This window comes from Petaurus breviceps, unplaced genomic scaffold, assembly GCF_028583685.1.
Source record: "Petaurus breviceps papuanus isolate PSGF00001 unplaced genomic scaffold, PetGlider_PUasm1.0 224, whole genome shotgun sequence".
NCBI classification, from domain to species: domain Eukaryota; kingdom Metazoa; phylum Chordata; class Mammalia; order Diprotodontia; family Petauridae; genus Petaurus; species Petaurus breviceps.
The window spans coordinates 9,663,665-9,688,948 of record NW_027185887.1 but is presented as its reverse complement, the minus strand read 5'-3'; the positions used below and the strand labels follow the sequence as shown (position 1 = coordinate 9,688,948).

General features: G+C 38.2%; 1 protein-coding gene across 3 annotated transcripts; it reads left to right on the top strand.

Annotated features, from left to right (window-relative positions):
* The first annotated feature begins 7,597 nt into the window (after positions 1-7,597).
* Positions 7,598-24,929, top strand: BLOC1S4 (biogenesis of lysosomal organelles complex 1 subunit 4). 3 transcript variants are annotated; one of them, XM_069095032.1, is made up of 5 exons: positions 7,605-8,017; positions 11,818-11,889; positions 12,551-12,652; positions 13,800-13,934; positions 22,067-24,929. In XM_069095032.1, exons 1-5 carry the CDS (start codon positions 7,697-7,699, stop codon positions 22,070-22,072), a joined length of 636 nt encoding a protein of 211 aa, XP_068951133.1. In that variant the 5' UTR covers positions 7,605-7,696; the 3' UTR covers positions 22,073-24,929. The 3 variants fall into 3 exon arrangements, with proteins under 3 accessions (XP_068951134.1, XP_068951133.1, XP_068951132.1); XM_069095031.1 differs by lacking the exon at positions 22,067-24,929 and adding an exon at positions 14,285-17,214 and having other exon boundaries at positions 7,617-8,017; XM_069095033.1 differs by lacking the exons at positions 13,800-13,934; positions 22,067-24,929 and adding an exon at positions 14,285-17,214 and having other exon boundaries at positions 7,598-8,017.
* Positions 24,930-25,284: the final 355 nt, after the last annotated feature.

The following is a 25,284-nucleotide window of genomic DNA, read 5'->3' as shown; positions in this document are numbered from 1 at the left end:
CAGCCCTGGAGTCAGGAGGACCTGAGTTCAAATCTGGCCTCAGACACTTGACACACTTACTAGCCATGTGACTTTGGGCAAGTCACTTAACCCCAATTGCCCTCCAAAAAGAAAAAAAAAAGTAAGTTACAGGAGGAAATAGATAGTATATCTATACTAGTGGGGGACCTCAACTTTCTTGTCTCACAACTAGATAAATGTAACCACAAAATAAACAAGAAAGAAGTTAAGGAGGTGAAAGGAATTTTAGGAAAGTTAGATATGATAAATCTATGGAGAAAACTGAACAGCAATAAAGGAATATATCTTTTTCTCAGTGGTACCTGGCACCTACACAAAAATTGACCATATACTAGGACACAAAAACCTCACAATCAAGTAGAGAAAGAAATATTAAATGCATCCTTTACAGATCATAATGTAATAAAAATTATATTTGATAAAGGGCAGTGGAAACAGATTAAAAATCAATTGGAAACTAAATAATAAACTCCTAAAGAATGAGTGGGTCAAAGAACAAATTGTAGAAACAATCAATAATTTAGTTAAAGAGGATGACAACAATGAGACAACATACCAAAACTTATGGCTTGCAACCAAAGCAGTAATTAAAAGAAAATTTATCTCTCTAACTCATATCAATAAAATAGAGAAAGAGAGAATAAAGTAAAAATCCCAAATTAAACACTAAATTGGAAATCCTGAAAACCAATGGTGAGATTAATAAAAATGAAAGTAAGAAAACTGTCAAGCTAATAAATAAGACTAATAAATAAATCTGGTTTTATGAAAAAACTGAATAAGATATATAAATCATTGGTTAATCTGATTTTCTTTTAAAGCAATTGGGGTTAAATAACTTGCCCAAGGTTACACGGTCAGTTTTTGTGTGTGTGTGTGTGTGTGTGTGTGTGTGTGTGTGTGTGTGTGTGTTAAGTAAAAGAAGCCTGAACAGATCCTGGGTCCTCCGGGGCTGGTGCTCTTACTCACTGTGCCACCTAGCTGCCCCAATCTGATTTTTTTTTTTTAAGAAAAAGAAGAAAACCAATTTATCAGTATTAAAAATGAAAAGGGAATATTTACCACCAATGAAGAGAAAATTAAAGCAATCATTGGGTACTGTTTTCAATTATGGGCCTATATGTCACAATCTAAAGGAAATGGGTTGATCTTTACAAAACTATAAACTGCCCACATTAACAGAAAAGGAAACAGAATACTTAACCCCATTTTAGGAAAAGAAATTGAATAAGCCATCAATGAACTCCTTAAAAAAAAATCTCAAGGGCCAGATGGATTTATAAATGAATTCTTCCAAACATTTAAAGAACCATTAGTTTCAATACAATTATTTGGGAAAATAGGCAAAGGAGTCCTACAAAATTCCTTTTATGACACAAATTTAGTGCTGATACCTAAATCAGGAAGATCTAAAACAAAAAGAAAACTACAAACCAATTTCCCTAAAAATATTGATGCAAAATTTTTAAATAAAATAGTAGCAAGGAGAACAGCAATAAATCACAAGGATCATACGCTATGTCCAGGTTGGATTTATACCAGGAATACAGAGCTGATTCATAAACATAATATCAATATCATATTGATCATATCAATAACAAACAAAAATCATAAAATGATAACTAGTATATATCTAAAACCATCAGTAAACATTGTCTGTAATGGGAATAAACCAAAAGCCTTCTTAATAAGATCAGGGGTGAAACAAGGATACCTATCATCACCACTATTATTCAGTCCAGTACTAGAAATGTTAGCCAAAGCAATAAGAGAAGAAAAAGAAATTGAAGGAATTAGTACAGGCAATGAGAAAACAAAAGTTTTTGCAGCTGAAATGATGGCATACTTAGAAAATCCTAGAGAATCAACTAAAAAACTAGTTTAAACAATTAACAACTTTAATAAAGTTGCAGGATATAAAATAAACCCAAATAAATTATCAGCATTTCTATATATTACCAACAAAGACCAGCAGCAAGAGAGAGAAAGAGAAATGCCATTTAAAATAACTGTAGACAATATAAAATACTTGGGAGTCTACCTGCCAAGACAAACCCAGGAACTATATGAACACATTTACAAAACAGTTTTCACACAAATACAAGTGGAAAAAAATATCAATTGCTCATGGGTAGGCTGAGCCAATGTAATACAAATGACAATGCTACCTAAATTAATTTACTTATTCAGTGCCATAACAAACTAGCAAAAAATTATTTTATAGAGCTAGAAAAAGATAATGAAATTTATCTGGAAGAACAAAAGGTCAGGAATATCAAGGGAATTTATGAAAAAAGTGTGAAGGAAAGTAGCCTAGTCATATCACATCTGAAACTATATTATAAAGCAGTAATCATCAAATCACACTAGCTAAGAAATAGAGTAGTCACTGGAATAGATTAGGTACACAAGACATAGCAGTAAATGACCACAGTAATTTAATGTTTGATCAACTGAAAGACCCCAGCTTTTGGGACAAGAACTAACTATCTGACAAAAACTGCTGAGTTAACCAGAAAACATTATGGCAAAAACTAGGTATAGACCAACATCTTATGCTGTATACCAAAGTAAGGTCAAAATGGATACATGATTTAGACATAAAGGGGAGACCATAAGCAAATTAGGAAAGCAAGAAATAGTTTACCTGTCAGATCCATGGAGAAGACAAGAATTTATGACAATGAGAGATAGAGAGCATTACTAGAGAAAAAAAATGGATAATTTTGGTTATATTAAATTAAAGAGATTTTGCACAAACAAAAGCAACACAACCAGGATTAGAAGGAAAGCAGAAAGTTAGGAAACAATTTTTACAGTAAATGGCTGATAAAGTACTAATTTATCAAACATATAGAGAGCTGAGTCAAATTTATAAGACTACAAGTTATTCCCCAATTGATAGAGGATATGAACACCCAGTTTTCAGATGAAATCAAAGTTATCTATAGTCATAAGAAAAAATGCTCTAAATCACTATTGATTAAAGAAATGAAAATTAAAACAGCTCTGGCATACCACCTCACACTTATCAGATTGGTTGATATGACAGAAAAAGAAAATTATAAATGTTGCAGGGGATGTGGAAAAATTGGAAAACTAATACAGTACGGTAGAGCTGTGAAGTAATTTAACCATGCTGGAGAGCAGTTTGAAACTATGCCCAATGGGCAATCAAACTGTGCATGCCCTTTGGTCCAGCAATACCACAGGTCTGTATCCCAAACAGATTTTTAAAAAGGGGGAAAGGACCCATTTGTATAAGAGAATTTATAGCAGCTCCTTTTGTGGTGGCAAAGAATCAAAAATTGAGGGAATGTCCATAAATTGGGGAATGGTTGAAGAGGCTGTGGTATATGATTGTAATGGAATACTATTATGCTATGAGAAATGATGAGTAGGATACTTCAGGAAAACCTGAAAAGACTTACTTGATTTGATACAATGTTAAGTGAGCAGAACCAGGAAAACAATACACACAGTAACAGCAACATTGCACAATGATCAGTTGTGAATGACTTAGCTATTCTCAGCAATACAATGATCCAAGTCAATTCCAAAGGGCTCATGCTGAAGAATGCTATCCACTTCCAAAGAAAGAACTCTGAATACAGTCTGAAGGATACTATTTTGCAATGTCTTTATTTTTATCATGGTTTTATTTCTTTTGGTGTGTGTCTTTTTTCACAATATGACTAATATGGAAATATGTTCTGCATGATTATACATGTATAATGTATATCAAATTGCTTACCATCTCAGGGATAGGTGAGGTGAAGGAGATACAAAAAAAATTATTTGGTTTTGCATGGATAGCACGATTGCAATTCCTGTTTTTTTAGATTCATTTGAAGCAAGGTTAATTTTTTCCCATTTCCTCCATTTTGTTTTTCATGTCTTTGTTTTTTTGAATGTGTATCTTATAAGCAACAGTTTATAGGATTTTGCTTTTTTAAAAAAAATCCAATCTGCCGCACCTTTTCATTTTATTGGATTGTTTGACCCATTCACATTCTAAGTTATAAATTAGGGTTATATTTTCCTCCAATTGTCTCTAATTTTTTCAAGTTATGATTTTCACCCTCTTCTGCAGACACAGTACATGTTCCTCCAGTTTACCTTAATCTTTTTTGAGGTTGCTCTGTTCCCATTGGCTCTCTTCCCCTTATCCCTAATCCTGTCTTCTCATTTATTACCCCTTTCCCTTTGGGGTTTTGCTTTTATTTCCTTTATGCTTACTGCTTTTATCTGGTGATAGAATTCCTCTCCTCCCTCCTTCCTCTCCTTCCCTTCAATTAGTTCTGTTCACTGATTTTTAAAAATTTCATCTTTCTGTACCCCTTTCCAAAAAGGATTTCTCTCACTCTCTTCATTATCCTCTCTTTCTTTCTATTCTAGACCCATGGTCTCCGATCCATTACCCCTATAATTATCTGGTCTCTCTCTTTTCTCTGAATTCTCCATGCTTTGGATCAAAATCTCCAAGGTATCTATATTCTAGACTCTCCCATTTAGGCAGTTTCTTCCCTGACCTTGAAGAGTGTGTCCTATGCATCCCCTTTTCCTGTTGTGCCTCACTCCCAAAATAATGCCAACTTTTGCAGGTGTCAGAGAGGGCACTACTCCACGGTACAGCTTGTCCTTCACCACATCCTAGATTAAACAGCCCACTGAGGATCTATATCCTCCCGTGGTTACCTGTTTTTCCAATTTGCCTCAAAATCTTCTCCCCAGGTCTATGTCCTCAGGTTCCCCCAGATATCAGTTGCCCCCAGGAGTTCCATAGCAGGATGAGTAGCCTTTTTAAACACAAAATCCTTCAGGCCACACTCAATGCATGATCCATATCTCCCTTCACAGACCATTTCACTTCATTCATAGGAACATTTATTAGTGCAACTCCCTCCCACCACCAAAGTAAAGCCTCCTTCTTTTCCTCCCTTTTTCAATTCTTCCCCACCCATGCTGCTCACCCACTCTTCATTTTAAGCTACCATAGGTACTATCTTCTCCTCATTGCTCACCCTTGACTTGACCTCAGAAATCACACATCCTTCTACATCCCTCCTCCCCTGCTTCATATATCCTCTCATGCTATAATGTCACCCCACAACAAAACACTGATTCACCTGTAGGTGAGTGTCACTAGCTTCTGCCTTCTCCCTTGTTTTCTTGTGTAACATTTAGAAAGAAGTTTCCTATTCACCTCTTTGCTGTCTCTCCTATGTTGTTGCTATCCTGACCCAGTGCATTTATTAATTTCTCCCACATTTCTATTGTTTGGGGTGTTTTCTCTTGTATTTCTTCATTGACACTTGCCATTACATATTCCAGTTTTTCTATTCTGTCCATTGGTTTTGCTGTGCAGGACACAAATTCTGCTTTTATAATTCTCATATCTCTTTTGAATCATTCAAAAACAATGTGTTGTGATCCTTCTCATAGAGTTGGATCATTTTCCTTTGTTGTATCTATGCATAAATATCTGAATTAATTTACTTTATCTGGAAGACATATTTCCTTCTGCTGTTACTGTTTTCCATGGTGATTTATCTGCTTATGTTCAAGATTTTTGAGTTTTCTTCTTCCTGAGATCTTTGGTAATTTGTCTCCCTTCTCCCCTTCCCCTCATTTTTTCCCCCTATTCACTCTGACTCCCTTCTCTGATTGCAGTTTCCTGAGGGTGGGGATGGGGGTAGATGTCAAAGATCTCAGCTTCCTCCTATACTGGACAACTCATAGTTCACCAACCTAGGTTTCTGCCCCAACTGACTTCTGAGTGGTCAGAATTGGCCCCATCTAGATGTTGTGTTCTTTTCCTATGTCTTAGTGGAGAGCTGCACAGACAATCCCTATATGCAGTTTTCTGTCCTGGTGTCCTTTTCCCTCTGTTCCTTAGTTCTCTGGCCCAACTACAATGGAGTTACTACAGTCTAGTCCACCAATAGCCCTAGCCCTAGCTGAGAAGTTGTTAATCTGGTTCTTTTATTTTTGTCAAAGGACCTCAGTTAGGTTGTAGAGGGTTTCCAATACACATCTGAGAGGAGAGTTCTGAAATCAATGAAAAAATCCTTGAAGTACTGAAAAAGATAAAGGAAAGTAATGGAAATTGAATATTTGTATAGATTTTGCCAGGAGCTAGGAAATAGTCTCTGAAGAGGGTAAAGTTCCTCTCACCTTAGCTTATACAAATGCTATTCTCTCTCCCTTCTCAACTTTTGTTGTAGCACTATTAGGATTTCTAAAGTTGTTCAGTTCTTGGCAGAGAAACTGGAGGGTTTTGCTATTTTATTCTCCAGATCATTTTACAGATGAGGTACTCAGGCAAACAGGGTTAAGTGACTTGCCCAGGGTCACACAGCTAGGGTCTGAGGCCAGATTTAACCTCAGAAAGATGTCTTCCTGACTCCAGGTCCAGCACTCTATTTCGTGACCCAGCTACCCTTATTAGGATCCTTACCTTTATTTGAATTCTCCCTTGTATCATATTTAATATACATCATAACTCACCTTTACAACAAAGCGTTGAAAAACACTTTGATGACAAGGATTGTGCCATTTTTTTTTTTCAGATTTGAATACCTCAGGGCCGTTACAATGCCATGCATATAGCATTTAATCAACTCAGGAAAAGTTTAATTAGACTCAAGAGCTCTTCAACATTCCTGACAGGAAAAATAGACTTCTCCAACACTGCAGGGTGGTGACTAAATAAAATAATTTAGGAATTTCCTGAATTTGAGGGTCAGCTATTGTCATAGTTATCACTAAGGGGTAATAGCTGCATAACCTTCCTTCTTCCAAGGAACTGTGTTAAGTAGTGGTGATACAATTAAAAAGAAAAACGAGTGATGAAAATTCACAGCAGATGCAAAAGTACTGAGCTGAAAGGCCAGTTTCTGCCCTCTCTAAAGCAAGGTATTGGGAGGAGTTTGGTACTCCACCCTTTAATCAGAGCGGAGAGGCGGTGGAAGACTGTGCGGTGGCACCCATCAGGACTTGACTTAACGGTGTGGTGGTGTTTAGAAGGGATGAACTTATCCTGGGAGGGGCATCCTTGTTTCACGGAGCTTCAGTCATGGCAGCAGATGCAAGTGCAGTGAGATGAAAATCTAGTTGGAGCTCCACTCCTCAGCCCTTCAAATCAGTGGGGAGATGAGGCGGGGGAAGATGAGGCGGAGGGAGGTGGTATCCAAATATAAGCTATTATAGTTGTTCTCTGTAATTACCTATTGCCAGGGCTAGTGGGCAAGGAAAGGTGAGTGCAAGAGATTTCCTACTTACTTAGAGACTCTCCATCTCTTGATGCAGACTCATCCACAAGGGCAATGCTTTAGCCCCACAGTGCTTTATCAGTTATCTAGTCCATCATTATTACTCTCAGGTCCTTTAAAGCCTCTAAGACCCATCCAAACTAAGAGCCCTGGTTAGTTTGCAAAGGCTCTCCCTTTGGCCCCTCCCCAGCACGTAACACGCATCAGCTAAGGGGGGCGGGGAGATGGGGGAGGGGCAGACGGAGCTCCCCGGGAGCGTCTACGCTCCGGGTGGGTGTGGCCAGTGAAGGGGGGCGGGGGAAGAGGATTCCGGTGTGCGCGCCCACGAGATCCTACACTGGAACTGCGGGTGGGCGTGAAAGGGAGGAAGCGGCGTCGCGGGAGGCGGCTGCGGCGAGGCCATGGAGCGGGGTCACGCGGGTCCGGGGCCGCGTGAGGGCTTGGCGCTGGAGGAGGAGCTCGAGCCCCCGGGAGCCGCCTGGAGCGGGGACAGCGGGAACGTGTCTCAGAGCCACAGCAGTGCCTCGGGACTCTGGGAGGAGGAAGAGGAGGAGGCGGCGGCGGCGGCGGCCGAGGAGGCGGACGGCGGGCGGCGGCGGCCCAGCCGGGACCGCGAAGTCTCGGGCGGCGCGGTCGGCTCGAACCTGCCTCTGCTCCGCCGCACGACCGCTGGCTACGCCGCCTGCCTGCTGCCGGCGGCCGGGGAGGGAGGCGGCCCGGAGGTGAGCGGGCCCGGGGAGGGCAGCCCTCCTCTCCGGGCCTCCCCCCCACGTCCCACCCCGCGCGCCTGCCGGACACTGCCCGAAGCCCCCGGGGAGGCTGTGCTCGGACCGCCGCCTTTTATTTGCTGATGTCTTCGCCGTAAACTGCGCCCTGCGACCCCCACCTAGGCTGTATCTCGGACCCTCGGTATTAGGGAGGCGAGGCGAGCCCAGTTATCCGAGCGTGCCCTGTGGTTGGGGGCCGTGCTGTGGAGACCCGCTCACTGTTTGTTTCCGTAAGGTTTGGCACAGAACAGGCACTCCATAATTAATGCCTTCCTGCTTAGCAGAGGCAGGGGGCTGGCTCGTTTATATGCGGCTGAGAGAGTTGTACACCTAAGTGTGTGCACACCTGGTACCGGGTGGTGGGGTGGGAGGCGCTAGCCGCGGGTGAGATCGAGGAAGGCCTCCTCTAGGAGTTGTTAGCGGAGCAGGGCTTTATAGACCAGGAGGTAGGGGTGAGGCGAGAAGAATGATAGGCATTCTTTGAGCGCCTGTTGTGCTCCAGACGGTGTGTCCCAAAGTCCTGGTGCGGTTTTAAGCTACGGAAGCTTAAAATTGCTCGCATATTTCAGACAAGGGGAGCAGCCTGTGCAAAAGCCCAAAGGTGCTAACAGGCAGGTCAGCGTCGTTGGACTTTGGAGACCGTGAAGGGAAATGATGTGTAACAAGCCTGGGAAACCTGAACTGCTTCCAGTCCCACCTCCCCCATTCAGAGGAAGTACATGGTTAGGGAAGCCAACGGGAAAAGCATTTCCATTTCTCAGTACTCCAGAGTGGCCCCCATGACCGGCAGAAGTTTTTTAGAGCCTAGGCCCTCTAGTTAAAAGTGGTGAACTTTGAGACAGCACTTTAGTCACTAGGTAGGAGAGATGGAAGTGGAAAACTAAAATAGAAGTGGAAGGTGGCAGTGCCTAGTATCTAACAAGCTGTTTTTGTGTCTGTGTAAATTTTTCTTATTGTATTGTTATGGGTATTAAGTTTATAATAAAATATTCCCCCAAACAGACTTAATAACTGAAGGACGATTGTACTATATTAAGCTATTGTGTTTTTCTTTAAATGTTAAGCTAGTTTTCCAACCAAGTAGTTTGTAAAATATTTATGCCTTACCTCTGAGAACTCAGGAGGCATATAGTAGAAGGAATACTGGATTTGGAGAGGGTAATGCTTGAATCTGGACTCCTATCACTTTATCACCTATATGACCTTGAACAAGTTCCTTCCTGAGCTTCAGTTACTATGAAAAATGAGGGAGACACGAGGTGACACTTAAGGCACTTCTGTCTCTATGATCCATTGAGCATTTTGTGGATAGCCCTGTATATATGTATATATGACAGTGGGACATAATATTTTTATTGCTACAAAGAAAGAAATACTAAACTTTAAATGCTGTCCATTAATATTTTACAAAATATATAAATTCTTGTCTCTACCAAGATCAAGATGATTCCCATATAGAGGTTGAAGACTTAACTTTCTTAAATTCTACTTGATCCTTCTTGAACAAGTACCTGCTTGTCAAATCTAGTCAACAGCTCTGACTCAACATGTTCATAACAAAAACATCATCCCTCCCCCTCAAATCTCTATCCTCCTTAAAATTTTATGTCTGTTGAAATAAGAGTTATACCATCATCCTCTCAATTTTGCAAAGACATGCTCCTGCATGTCTTACATCTGTACCCTTCTCTCAGCTGGACTGTGGTCACAGTCTCCTAGTCTTCCTGGGATTCAAAGTTCAAATGAGAACCTACATAGAGCCAAAATCTTACATAGATATTTTTCTAAGGTCTGACCTTCTCTTGCTACCTATGGAATGTATTGATCAAAAAATTTAGAACTGGTAAGGAGGAGTTATTTATGCAAGGCATATTGCTAGACTCAAGGGATACAAAGGCAAACTTAACAATGTTTTGTCCATAGAGGGGAAAGGGAAGGGAGGAAAAGGGTGTGGAAGAGATCTTACTAGTCAATCCTATCCTTTTGTAGAAGAGGAAACTGGAGCCCAGAGAGATAGCAACTTGCCCAGAATTACAATAAAAGAAGTAAGCAGCTAGGATTTGAACTTCAAATTCCAGTCCTCTTTCTACTCAATTGTTCTTAGTGAACCCAGTCTTTCTTAGGGATTATTTATCTTTTCCTAGATGCTCACAAACCAACTCTTTAATAAGCCTCTTGTTGAGGCTTAAGGTCAGTTTTTGTTTTTTTTCATCAGCAATTCATCCATTCAATGAACTTAGGGTTTTAGAATTCCTGGGAGTACAAGGTCAAAATTACAATCTTGTAATTTCTAGAATCTACTAGCCATTTATCCTTTCCTGTTAATAGTTTCTCAAAAGTTACCAACAGTGGTTTTGAGGTGATACCTTGATTCTTTGACTCCTCTAATATGTAATTTCTCTGGGCCTGGCCATTTAGCAAAGTTTGATATGCTGTCAAGGTTAATTTTCCATTCCTACCATTTGCATTTGAAGGGATTTTTCCTCTGTACTGGAAACCCTGCATTAACTTCTCCTTACTATATTTCTGTAGTAGGTTCAGATCCTAACTTGTGGTTTTAAACTTGTCAGCTCACCTATCTCTAGTTAGTGCTATTTTGGGGCATGTTGATGTATTTTGAGATGGTCTAGAATAGGCTCTAATACAGCCTCCCCCCCTTTCCTTATTCATCACACCCTACTTTCCTTCTTTTGTGCCATGTCTTACTTTCAATCTTTCTTAGGACATACCTTCTTTGTTGTTGAGTTTTTTTTCAGTTGCGTCTGAATCTTTGTGATCCCATTTGAGGGTTTTTTTTTTTTTGTTGAAAAGATGCTGGAGCAGTTTGCTGTTTCCTTCTCCAGCACATTTTACAGATGAGGGAGGAACTGAGGCAAACAAGGTTAAGTCACTTGCCCAGGGTCACACAGCTAGTGTCTGAGACCAGATTTTAACTTATGAAGATGAGTCTTCTGATTCCAAGCCCAGTGTTCTGTCCACTGTGCCACCTAGGCACCTTTCCTATCTTACATGCATGCAGTTTTCCCATGCTTAGGATAAGACTTTTATTCTCTAAAGTATATCCTTTTTAAAGGCCACATCTGTAAGTTTTCCCACCAAAGTAGGGTCCAGTTTGCCTAATAACCAAGATAAATTTATATTTATAGCTGTATAGTGAATATTATCAATTAGGCACCCATCTTCTAATATGCCATGACCTAAGTATCCTTTTGGTACCATACAAGCAGTACTTGTGTTTTACTCTATGGCCTCTTTGTAGTATTGATAATGTCTCAACATCAATAGGCCAGTATGCTTGTAAGCAGAGAGAGAGTTTTTGGTCCTTAATATTTTTGGGAAGCTAAATACAATTTAATAAAATGAGAAACATACTAATTGAAAGTTAAAATTGATAAATGATTATTTTTGTTATTGCTCATATGAAATTTAGAATTGGTTTTGATTTCATTAGCATAGTACCCCTGATATACCTTAAGATCAGCTACCACATGATGAATTTTCTTTTTTAATCACTTAAGGGACAGAGGAGTTGTGATCTGTTAAGGGCACTCCACATTAATGAAAAACACAAATCACTTGAAATAGAGTAACATAGTATTAAAAATCAGTATATGGAAAAGTAAGTCATTTTTATTGTATTTTCTATCCAGATATTTACTTGATGAGAAAGTTGTCCCAAAAGTTTATTAATCCTTCAGTAAACTCATCTTGTCAATTGGAAACATCAGTTTAAACATTCTATTTTTGTGTTACAGATAGAAGCTTTAGACAGGAGTCTCGAAGACCTACTAACCAGAGTTGATGAATTTGTTGGGATGCTAGATATGGTATGTTTTGGCTGAACTCATTTTGCTGTTCTTTAAATGTTTATAAATAGGCATTTGTATTTAAACAGTCATGATGCTCTCAATTGCTGTTCTGTTTTTCCAGGCATTGTTTAGTGCTTTTAAGTGCTGTTTCTACTAAAGTTACTGTATTTTCTTAGGTGATACCTCTCCAGTGGAACATAAACTTTTGAGAACAAGAATTGTCTCTTGTCTTTGTATCACCAGGACCCAGTACAGTGCCCTTATAAAGAGTGGGAAATTAAGATTTTAAAGTGTTGTCAAGGAAATAATACATAAATGGGAAGGAACACACAGGCCAACCATGTAATAAGAGCAAAGGATAGATAACAGCCTGTATGCTGCACTGGTACCTATATAATATGGAGAACTGGAGAAAAGTGTCAGCTTTCCGTTTCCATCAGCACATTGGAGGTGTACTGCCTAAGAAATATTGCTGGGATGTCACAGTATGAGGCGTGAACAGGTTGTAATATGTATCGTTGGTGAGGAATATCCACACTAACGAATTCACAGATAACCCAAGGAATGGAAATTCAACATATGTATATATATATATATATGCAGTTTATTAATGGTGTTCATGTTTTTCTCTAGTATTCTTTGTGGTAAAATAAAATCTATCATTTATATTTTGTTTTAGATTCGAAGTGACTCCTCACAAGTAGTCAATGAAAGTGTACCTCATATTCACACCAAAGCTACTGAAATGAGTGAGATATATAGAAAGATTGACAAATTGGAGGTGGGTAGTGACTTTTAAAAGTACATATGATAGAAATTAATTTTTGAAGGAAGCATCAACTTTCTAATGTTTTCCTGTATTTATAGGCTAGCATTTTATTGAAAATTTATTTAGTTGTCTGTTTTGTTTTAAAACTACCTGTCATTTATCTTTATGTTGGTACAAAGTTGGTCTCAGCTAAGACAACCAATATATAGCATCAGTACACAACCAGTAATCAGTAAACATTCAAATTTTGACATATAGGTAAAATGAATTATAATAAATTTCAAAGGGACATTTCATTGTGTTGAAAAACTTCACTATCCTAGGACTTATCAAGGTGGGCTATTATACTTTAGAAGTTCTAAATTTAACTATAGGAATTAAGAATAAAGGACAACATCCTAGAGATGTTAATGGGGGGAATGGTCAAATTTGGTGACTGCCTGAAAACAAATGGAAAATAAGATGATTTTCTACTCTCAGAAGAAATCAGTGAAAAACATTGGGTTTAGGGCTTAACTTTTACAAGGTTCTTTATGACATGGTAGCTAAGTATTTAGTTAGAGATCCTGGAAAACAGTGGGTTAAGGACAGAAAATAGTTTGGGGCTCAAAGAATATTGAAGATTGATTTTCTTAATTGGATATGAGATAAAATATTACAAGATATACACAAACTACAGACTCCAAAGGCATCAATACTAGTTTAATTTCACTTGTTTTATGGGTGACTTAATGTTCTTTTCTGGATTTCATTAAAACTAATTTTTAGTATTAATTAATTTTTTGTGTGTATTTGTAAGAGCCAAAACATTGTATAGGTGAAATTATGCAAGGCAGGACTTCATTTTGTCATAAAAAAGCAGGTTTTAGCTTTCAAAAATGTTTATCTTAATTAGATTCTATAATTAATCAGTGCCACTTATTAAACTGTTCTACCTTTTCTTTTGTGATTCAACACAAATCAACATTAAAAATTGCATCCAGACATTTATGTAAATAGGATTGGCAGGCAGGAGAAATTTTGTATTCTTTCATGCAGGCTTATTAGTTTCTGATGTTTTTAACTTTTGCAGTCACCTGCAGAATTGGGCCACACACATAAGATAATACTGAAAAGCCTTCTATTTTTTTTTTCCCACATGTTTTTGCTTCCTACCTAGGCCTTTGTTAAAATGATTGGAAATTGTGTGACTAGAATGGAGGAGCAGGTGATAAAAGCAGAAACAGAACTTGGGACATTCCCCAACACACTAAAGAAACTTTTGCACACAATTAATGTGCCATCCTTCCTTAATGTAAGTTATTAATTTTAGAAGTTTGACTTTATTGCATACAGTTTTTTTAAAAGCCCACAGTAGATTAAATTATAGCCTTAAATTTGTAGTTCCTTATACCAATGAAATGCACTGGAGTGGAAGAAATTTTAAAATTTAGAATTAAGTAACTGCTTAGCTTCTTTGGCTGAAAAGAGAACACATGAGAGATGTTGTAAGCTGTGACAGATAATTTTTTTTAAAGCAAGATCAAAGATAAATCTGAAATTTGAAGACTAATGAACAATTGGGACAAAAGCTTTTGTTAAAAAGAGACCATGTTACCTTTTCCTATGATATGTATAATTTTTCTTTTTTACAATTATTTTCAGAAGTCATATTCTACAAAGCAACAACAAACTGTCTATGAACCTCCTATCCTTTTCAGGACAGAAGACTATTTTCCTTGTTGCAAAGAAGGACCTCAGGCATGATGTTGCACAATACAGTTACTTAGGAAAAGACTTATATCAAAGAAGTTCTTATCTTGAAGAGATTATTATAGTACATATCTACTATTTAGTATATTTAAGGTTTTGTGTATATTCAGCAAACTGCATTTTAAAACAGTATTTTTCATTTTGTGCAGAATGCATAACTTTCCATGTCTTCCAATTCTAAACTAAAATCTGTTTAAATGGGGGAGTAAAATGAGTAAACATTTCCTTATAATTATCAAAATTGCTACTTTTATATTTATACCATCCTTATGTGTCAACAGTATTACTTTTTTTAAGACTTACCTTCACAAGGTCTTAAAGAAAAAACTACTGAAATGTTAAAAGTATTATTTATTGGCATTCTTAATGGTGGACAGTCTTCCTATAGTTTATTTTTTTAATGAACTGTAAATTAACATGAGTTAAGCTTTATACATTTTAAATTGTAAACTATGCAAGACTATTGACTTTTAATTAATTTTGAAAATTATATTGAGACAGCTATAGCTATAATTTTTAGTTTGTAAATAACTGGATACACAGTTTGACTTATAAAATTCAATGAAAATTGAAGGCTTATCTGCATAGATTTTCTCTTGAAAGTGCTGAATACAGCAAGAACATAGAAAACTTTTTATAGAAGTTTGTTTTATCTTGGATACAGATTTCCTTTTCCTCAGTGGATAACAATAAAATTTAAGAACTTCTATAAAAGATTTATGTGAAAAAAAATTCCACAGTTGAACTCTTAGCTAATATTTTAGCAAAATCATACAATTCTTTCAAGTCAAAGGATCATAGAAACATTAGATGATTAGAAAGGACCATGGAGGTCAGGTCCCCAAATCTCAGATGAAGAAACAATTGCACTGGGCTTCAAAGTAACTAAAGTCACAAAACTAGTTAGTGGAAGATTTTTATATGAGCAAAAGAGAAAAAAATTTACCTTCCACCCTAAAGAGTAGGCTTTGCATTCTTAAAATAAGATTGAGAGGATTCTGGGAAGATGGTGAAGTAAGTCAGAAAATTCCAAGCTCTCAAGATTTTCCCTCACAAAAGAGTTAAAATAGCACCTTAGGGCTAACAAAGTGTGGGTGGAGATAAATAAGAATAGGGGCCTCACAGTTTGAGAAGATCAGAAGGAAAATCCCCAGATGAGGTTCCCTCTAACAATGGGTTGGGAAGTCCTGGGGTTAGTTGGTTTAAGAGGCTGCCTCAGCCCCAGCCACCAGAACTTTTACCCCCCAGTCCCTCTCATGGTGAGGGGAGTTGGGTGTTTGAGCCCAGGAAGATTGAGGGAACCCCTGCTGATAAGGAACACCAGACCCAGCTGTGCTGCAAAGAGCAGCGGGTGCTAGAAGGAACCAGCACATGCTGGTGAGTGCAGAAGCAGTGGGGCAAAAAGCCCTTGGTTGTGGGCACTTACAGGAGGTTGGAGGTTTGGCTTTGATTCCAGAGTGGAGGGGAGAACTGAAGGATCTGGGGCAAGAAGCACCATTTCCTATACCCCAGGGCTAGGGGTGATTACAAAAATTAAGCTATTACCACAAAAAATAGAGGAGAAAGGAAAAAAAGGAGAAAGAATCCACCCATGGAAAGCTATTATGGGAATAGAAATGACCAGGGTTGATTTTCAGAGGAGGATATTGAAGTAAAGAAACCCCCAAAGAGTAACTTAAAATGGACACCTGCCCAAAAAGAATTCATATAATATCTTAAAAAAAAAACTTTAAAAATCAAATGACAGAGATGGAGGAAAACAAAACAACAAAAAAAAAATAACACACAATTATCAAAGCAAGGCTATAAAAGCAAAGTCCAGAATCTTAAGGAAGAAAATGACACTTTGAAAATTGGAATTGGGCAAAATGAAGCCAGTGAAATTATAATAGATCAAGAAATGAATAAACGGGTGGCTAGGTGGTGCAGTAAGAGCACTGGCCCAGGAATAGGGAGACCCAGGATCGGTTTTGGCCTCAGATACTTAACACCCACACACACACAAAAACTGGCCGTGTAACCTTGAGCAAGTTACTTAACCCCAATTGCTTAAAAAAAATGATTAAACAAAATATGAGTATTAAAAAGATAGAAGGGAAAGTGAAACAAAAACAGATTTGGAGAATAGATCATGAAGAGAAAACAAAAATAATTCGACTAACTGAAAGTTAAAATAAAAAAAATCTTGATAGAATAATACAAGAAATAAAATTGACTTGAAGCATTAGAATAAGGGGAGAAAGTAGAAATAGAAAAGATCCATCGATCACCACTTAAAAGAGATCCTATAAATATGAGGAAAACTCATAGGAATATCAGTCAAATTCTGAAACTCCCAACTCAAGGAAAAAATTTAAGAGCATCAAAATTAAAACAGTTTAAATGTGATTTAATTACTTAATCCCCAATTAGAATTACACAAAATAAGATTAAAGAGTTGGAAGAGCCTAACTCCCTTATAAAGGAGGCACAGAAGTGTTGCAACTTGCCCGAGGCCTTACCAGTAGTAAGCCCCATATTCTGATTCCAAATCCAGTGATATGCTCTATCATTCCTTTACAGCAGCTAAGAGATGCAGTCCTTTCTGTATAATAGATTTCACCTTCCATTGCAGAGCTTGTTCTTTCAGTGAACAGGACAAATAGGTGCCCGAGTCCCTTCTTTTGTAAGTAATTGTAAATAATACTAGTGCAAATAGAACCAGGATAAGTCATTAGGACTTTATACTTTTCTAAGTATTTGTTACTGTTTGATACTATGTCCACATTTGTTCTCAGTAAATCTTTTTGGCAGTTCTTTATTAAAGGCCTATAATAAATTAATCCAGTGTCTTGAGAGCTTTCCATATTAACATAGCACTTTAAAGTTTGTAAAACATTTTGTACACATTGTCCCATTTGAGTCTTACAAATGAACAGACTAAGGTTTTAAGTAACTTATCCAAGGTCAAGCACTGTACTCACTATGCTATACTATGGTATGTTAGTGTACACACATACACACACACATTGTATATATGCAGGTTAGACCAATTTACATCAATGTAGAGGCCGGTTCAAAAAATCAAATGTTCCAAGTACAGGTGGAGAAAAGATGGAGTTTACATGACACATTGCATGAAAGAGACCTGGAGGGTTTTAATAAAAGCTCAGTGAATTAATACTGACCTAGAACCAGAAAAAGAAATACAGTAAGTTCCTCCACTAAAGTCTGACTTTAGTTTCATTACAATTTATCTGTGTCTCTTTGGGCTCTGACAGTGCAAGTCCAGGTAGTTCCTGCTGAGCTCTAAAGACTTCAAGTACACTCTAGAAATGAGTTGTGTTTCTCTCCTCTGAAGACTAGCAAAGTTTGAAGAGGCTTGCCACCAAGTTGATTAATCAATAACAAAGGTTGTCTAACCAAAGCATCTCAAGAATTCTAGGTTGTACAAACACGTGGGAAGGTGCCAGCAGCATCATTGTCCATCAGGAAACCAGGCCTACCCTAAAAAGCTATCTTGCCAGGTCCCCTGCTATTGCCCAGCTATTCCCCTCTCCCCTAGCAGGAAAAAACTATCCTCCAGGCCTAGATATGTTTCTCCCACAGATTACCCCCCACCACTTCCCCAAACTAGTCTCAACTTTGGCTTAAGTCATTTCAGTTCTGTCGACTCTTTGTGACCCAATTTGGGGTTTTCTAGGCAAAGATACTGGAGTGGTTTGCAATTTCCTCTTCAGCTCATTTTACAGATGAGGAACTGAGGCAAATAGGGCTAAATGACTTGCCCAGGGTCACAACAGCTAGTGAGTGTCTGAGGCCAGATTTGAATTCAGGAAAATGAGTTTTCCTGACTTCAGGCTCAGCACTCTATCCACTGCAACTTGGCTTTGGCACTCCACCCTGAGGATGAGCTATCATTATTGTTGAATAAAACCTCACCTAACCTACCATATCTAGTCAGGCACTGAATCATATTTCACATGCCATTCAGCACAGGCATGCAGGATGGTACTTTTTTTCCTCCAGATTTTGTTTTATTGAACATATTTCTAGAATCTGGATATTTTTCTTCAATAACAAACATAAAATTGATTTCACAAATAACATTTTAAATTTTATATGTAAAACTGGATTTTTAAAAGAAGAAAAATTAATATAAACACCATCAGTTAAAGAAATGCAGTATTATTGGGTCTTATAATAATAACACTAATATGGCACTTTAAGGTTTGCAAAGCACTTTTTAAATGTCATTTAATGCTCATAGCAACCTTGGGAGGAAAGTGCTATTATTATCCTTACTTTACATGAGGAAATTGAAGCAAGTAAAGGTTAAGTGTCTTAGTGAGGGTCACACAGCTAATGTCTAAGGATGGATTTGAACTCAGGTCTTCTTGAATCCAGCACTCTACATAATGTTATTACCTAGCTGCATCATATAGCTAACATACTTTACTTTCTTTTTCTGGTTTATCCAAGGATCTGAAAGGAAAGCTGAGTTTATTTCCTTTTACAGTACCTACAGAGTTTTTTACATTGACCTGAAAGTTTCAACTGATGTTTCTAAACATGATGTTTAATTATCTGATTCAACACTTTGTTTACTGGGGAGGCACTCGGCTGGATGCTTGGTAGGGTGGGATGCTAGCAGGGAGAGTCTACAAAGACATGAAAAACCCAATGCCTCCCATCTGGAAGCTTACAGTTCCTCTTATCAAGGATTAAAGAAGGCAGACAAGCACCACACAAGTAGTAAAAAGTCTGGAAAATTGGAAGGAGAAAGCACATCCAGATATGAGAACCAAGGAAGGGTTTCAAGAAAGATAACATTCTAAATTGGGCCTTGAATGATGGTTAGAATTTGCATAGTTAGAGATGGTCATGAAAACCGTTCCCAGCACATAGAATAGCATGAGCAAAGATAGAGAAGCAAGTCAAGAGCCATTTTCAGGGAAAAGGTTCCCTTTCTGACTGGAATATAAGGTACCTGTGGGAGAACAGAAGAAAACAAGACTGGAAAGGTAAATGGGGACAAAATAATGGAAGGCCCTAGGGACCAAATTAAGGTATTTTATTTTACTTGGTAGCCAACAGAGACCCATGAGAGGTTTCATAGTGTGAGTATCATAATCATAGCTATTTTATATACATTAATCTGGAAGTAGTGTAAAAAATCCATCTAAATGAAGAAATAATAGAGGAAGAGAAACTAGTTAGGTTATTAAAATAGTATAGATGATAGGTGATAAAATCTTGAATGATGGTGGCAGTGAAAAATGAAAAGATGACAAATATAAAAAATTGGTAGTTATAAAAAATCTGACTTGCTTTTTTAAGAGAATGGGATAGTTTCATATATAACTCATCATGTGTATGGATATAGTTGTCTATGTTCAAAATCTTAAAAAGAAAAGCACAAGCTCTTTAAAGCTAGGGACTACCTTTTTTATTTGCATCCTCACGGCCTCGGTATTGTAGGCAGTGTTTAAAGGTTGTTGATTCCCTCAGTGGGAATACTCATGCCAATAAAAGCCATAGATACCTACAGTAAAACAATCAATTGCATTAATGGAAACATGGTTCAGAACAAAATTGTACCTTTCTGTCCAAAGCCTGACAAAATCTGTAGTATTGTTGAGTTTTGGGAACTCCATTTTAGGTTAGTCACTAGCAGTCTGAGGCATAGAGGTAAGACAGCATTTTGTGGTACAGAGTTCTTTCTATTTACCAACAAATCCTTCCTGATTACATCTGATATTCCTTCCACTATGCCATACTGCCATGCGGATTAGTTGAAGAATGAAGAGATGGCTTGCCTAGACATCCACCTTAAAATGTTAGTTCTATTTAGGAATATGCCAATCAAAAGTTGGTTGAAGGAACTAAGTTCAGGTGACAGAAGAGAAAACTTGTGGAGAATGTGACGACTATCTTTTAAGTATTTAAATAAGATTTCATGGGATGGGGGAGTTAAGTATATTTTTGCCAGGGCCCCAAAGCACCAAATTGTTTAAGAGGACTATTTGAGCTCAGAAGGAAAACTTAAGAGCTATATTTAAAAGTATTACAAGCTGCCTTTCAGAAATGGGATGCCTGTCAGGCAGGATTCTTGCTCATGTATGAAAGGGATTAGATGACTTTTTTCTGACTCAAAAATTTTATTAGCCTTCTTTCATTACTAATCCACATGTGTTTACTGGGTACCACTAAACATTGTTTTAGGAGATATTGTATTTACTAGATGTGACTTATTCATTCTCTCAATGCAATGTGTCTGCAAGGTTTTGTGGAGTCAGCCTCACAAAAACAGCGAACAATTTCTCATGGTCTCAAGTGATTTGCAGAGTTCAAACTAGAATTAGTTCATCCAAGTACAGTTCTTATTTGATCAATTAGTGGGCACAAATGTTAAATATTCTTTTCCTTCAAGTTTCTACTTGAAGGACACCCCCAAGCAACCCCCCCCCCCCAGGACTATTATAGCCAAATTCCAGAGCTCCCAAGTCAATGAGAAAATATTGCAAACAGCCAAAAAACTAAAACAGTCAGGATTATAGGATCAGAGGGCTTGGAATATGATATTCCTGAAGGCAAAGGAGTTAAGATCATAACCAAGAATCACCTACACAGCAAAACTGAGTACAATCCTTCAAGGGAAAGAAAAGGATATTTAATGAAATAGAGGATTTTCAAGCATTCCTTATGAAAAGATGAGCTGAACAGAAAAATCTTTAAAACACGTCTGAAGAGAAGCATAAAAGGCAAACAGGAAAATCATAAGGGATTCAGTAAGGTTAAACTGTTTACATTCCTACATGGGAAGATAACTCCTAAGAACTTTATCAGAAGCAGAATATAAAGACAAAGGGCATGGGTATGAGTTGACTATGATGGGATATTTAGAAAAAATTAAGGGGCAAGAAAGAGGGGTGCACTGGGAGAAGGGGGAGGGAGAAGTAAAATGGGCTAAATTACTTGGCATAAACTGTAAAAGAACTTTTATAGTGGAGGGAAAGATTGGAGGGCTAGCAAATAATACTTGAACCTTACTGTCATTGGAATTGGCTCAAAAAGAGAATAACATACACTCATTTGGGTATAAAAATCCAAAGAAGGGAAAAGGGGGAGATAACAGAAGTAGAGAACTGATAGAAGGGATGATGGATTGGGGGAGGCAGTAGCCAAAAGTGAAATTATTTTCTTTTTGGGATCTTTTTCAAGAGGTGATAGGTGAATTCTTTGAATTTCTATTTTGCCCTCTGGTTCTAGAGTATCAGGGCAATTTCCCTTGAAAATTTCTTGAAGGATGATTTCTAGGCTTTCAGGTAGTCCAATAATTTTTAAATTATCTCTCCTGGATCTATTTTCTAGGTCAGTGGTTTTTCCAATGAGATATTTTTCTTTTTGCTTTTTGGAGGGGGGAAGGTAGGGCAATTGGGGTTAAGGGACTTATCCAAAGTCATAAGGCTAGTTTTCTGTTAAGTGTCTGAGGCCATATTTGAACTCAGGTCCTCCTGACTCCAGGGCCAGTGCTTTAATCACTGTGCCACCTAGCCACCTCTCCAATGAGATATTTCACATTGTTTTCTATTTTTTCATTTGTTTGTATCTGTTTTATAGTATCTTGATTTCTCATAAAGTCATTAGTTTCCATTTGCACTAATCTAATTTTGAAGGAATTATTCTCTTCAGGCCTGAATCACTGGCAGTTCCCAGGCTTCTCAGCCCACAAATGCCAAAGACAGAATAGGTCAGTAACTGGGTGAAAGAGGACTGCAGTTTGGCCCCAGTCCTGAAGTGGCAGTGGCAGCAGCAGCAGCTGCTTCCAGAGCTCTGGGCCCACAGACGGTGGAGGATGGAGCAGCTGATAGAAAAACCCGGAAGCCTGGGACAGTACACCCACCCCCACTGGAAGCAGAGTCCTACCTTGACAAAGAGTTGAAAAGTCAAGTATTTGGCTGAGATGAGCAAACAGCATAAAAAAAAGTGAAGACTATACTTCAGTGACAAAGAAGATCAAAACATACAACCAGAAGAAGACAACAAAATCAAAGCTCCTGCATCAAAAGCCTCCAAGAAAAATATGAATTGGTTGCAGGCCATGGAAGAGCTCAAAAAGAATTTTGAAAATCAAGTGAGAGAAGTAGAGGAAAAATTGGGAAGAGAAATGAGAGCAATTCAAGAAAATCATGAAAAACAAGTTAACAGCTTGCTAAAGGAGACCCCCAAAAAATACTGGATTAAAATTAAAAAATTTAAAATATTAAAAAATAAACTAACCTAAATGGCAAAAGAGGTCCAAAAAGCCAATGAGAAGAATGCCTTAAAAAGCAGATTGGCCAAATGGAAAAGGTCCAAAAGCTCACTAAAGAAAATAATTACTTCAAAATTAGAATGGAGCAAATGGAAGCTAATGACTTTATGAGAAATCAAGATATCCTAAATCAGAACCAAAAGAATAAAAAAATAGGAGACAATGTGAAATATCTCACTGGAAAAACTACTGACCTGGAAAACAGATCCAGGGGAGATAATTTAAAAATTACTGGACTACCTGAAAGTCATGATAAAAAAACACAAAAAATAGCCCAGACATCGTATTTTAAGAAATTATCAAGGAAAACTGTCCTGATATTCTAGAACCAGAGGGTAAAATAAGAAATTGTTAAGAATCCACTGATCACCTCTTTCAAGAGATCCCAAAAGATAAACTCCTAGGAATATTGTAGCCAAATTCCAGAGCAAGCTACAAGAAAGAAACAATTCAAGTATTGTGGAAATACAATCAGGATAACACAGGATCTAGCAGCTTCTCCATTAAGGGATCAAAGGGTTCAGGATATGATATTCTGGAGGTCAGGAGCTAGGATTAACACTAAGAATCACCTACTGTAATGGTTGGACAGTTTGGAAACTGTCTACTTTTGTTTCTTTGTCTTGATAATTCTGTCTGTGTATTCTGAAGTTCGGGGTGCTGACCTTTTTTGCCCTGAACTAGGTAAACGATACATATTTGACTGGTTAAAGTAAGCTTGTTAACCCATTTTGAGTTGCTTTCCTTTAGCAAAGCAGATCTAAGAATCTGTGTTGGCAGCCCACCCTGGGGACACTGGGGTGCTTGCTGCTACAAAATGCGTCATGAACAGGATCTGCAGAGTAAAAGGAAAGTATGGGGACTGGGATAATTGTTTGTTTCCCAGTTGTGGTAGCTGTGACTCTGTGGAGCCATGGAGCAGGAGAGAAGAATGACCTGCATGCAGACTTTGCTGAGCTGAGAGCAGGAATGGTGAGCTGCCTGCATCGGGACCTGGGCAGAAGCCAGGAGCGGCTGCCGCCTGCAGGAGAAGGAATCCAGGAGTTTGGAATTCAGCCACAGGAAAAGATAAGAACTGAGCAGCAAAGCAGGGGCACTGAGTGTTTCCTGGCTGCATCCCACAGTTTGGGACCCAGGGGGAGGATGGACTTGTGACTATGGTGGGTGGGATGAAGTGCCGTGAACCCCCAAGGACCCCACCTTGTTGGTTTTGTTGCCCAACCCCGGCTCTGTACTTGGAAGCAGGGGCTGGAGCTGTGTGAGGGGAAGGACACCCCCCTCTTCCCAAGAGAACTTTATTTGGACTCTTGTTTTGAATTGAGGTGATAATGCAATGTACTTTGTGTTTGTTTAAGGTCCAGCTGCCACTTTGGTAACTTTAGTTCTGTATCTTGAAAACGTGACCTAAGAGATATTTAGTGTTAATTCAAAAGTAAATTGAGTATGCTATGGGCATGAAAGATCTTGGGGCTGAATGGGAATGTAAATTTGAAGATCTTCCCTGCCCCTAGGCTAAAGTGCACCTGAAGCCTGGTGGGAGGCTTGTTTTTCAGTAGATACTTTTTGATTGGCCAGTGGGTCAATAAGGTTGTTACATTCTCTGAGCCAGGAGAAGGCTATATAAGCCCTGATGTGTAGCTTTGTTTTGGGGCTCACTTTGAGAAGTGTTCTGTGATTTGATCAGATGAAACTCTGGGAAGCCGTTGTTGAGAGTCCCACGGCTTTGAAAAACCCAGATGTTGATTTGGTATGGATGTAATGGTTGGACAGTTTGCAAACTATCTACTTAATCTGTTTCTCTGTCTTGATAATTCTGTCTGTGTATTCTGAAGTTCGGGGTGCTGACCTTTTCCCCCTGAACTAGGTAAATGATACATATTTGACTGATTCAAGTAAGCTTGTTAACCCATTTTGAGTTGCTTTCCTTTATCAAAGCAGATCCAAGAACCTATCCCACCCTGGGGATGCTGGGGGTGCTTGCCACTACACCTACCCAGCAAAACTTGGGATGGGGTGGTGGCCCTAAATATGGACACATAGAAAATCTCATCATGCATATTTTCAAGAAATTAAATTTTCAATATTTTATTTAATTAGCATAAATGAGATTTCATAGGAAGACATAGGAGACACATAGGAAATCTCATTAATTAGTAAAATTAAACTCATTAATATGGAAAATAGTCCCCAATAGTTAATAAAAGCTTCTATGCCACATGAAATTGTCATGGCTAAAATTTATGCTAATACTTCAGAGGAAAAAATGGACATTCAGTGAAATAGAGGACTTTCAAGTTTTTTTTTTTTTTTTTTTTTTGCTTTTTGAAGGGGGGAAGGCCGGGCAATTGCGGTTAAGTGACTTGCTCATGGTCACACGGCTAGTTTTTTGTGTTGTGTCTGAGGCCAAATCTGAACTCAAACCTGACTCCAGAGCCAGTGTTCTATTCACTGAACCACCTAGCCGCCTCTAAATAGTGCATTCTGAATATGGTTTTAAGGTCATCGCAAAGAAAGATGTTAGCTGATCATGTTTTTAAATATATGAAATCTAAAAATTTATATCCTTGGTGCTAGACACATTGGTCACTCCTGAAAC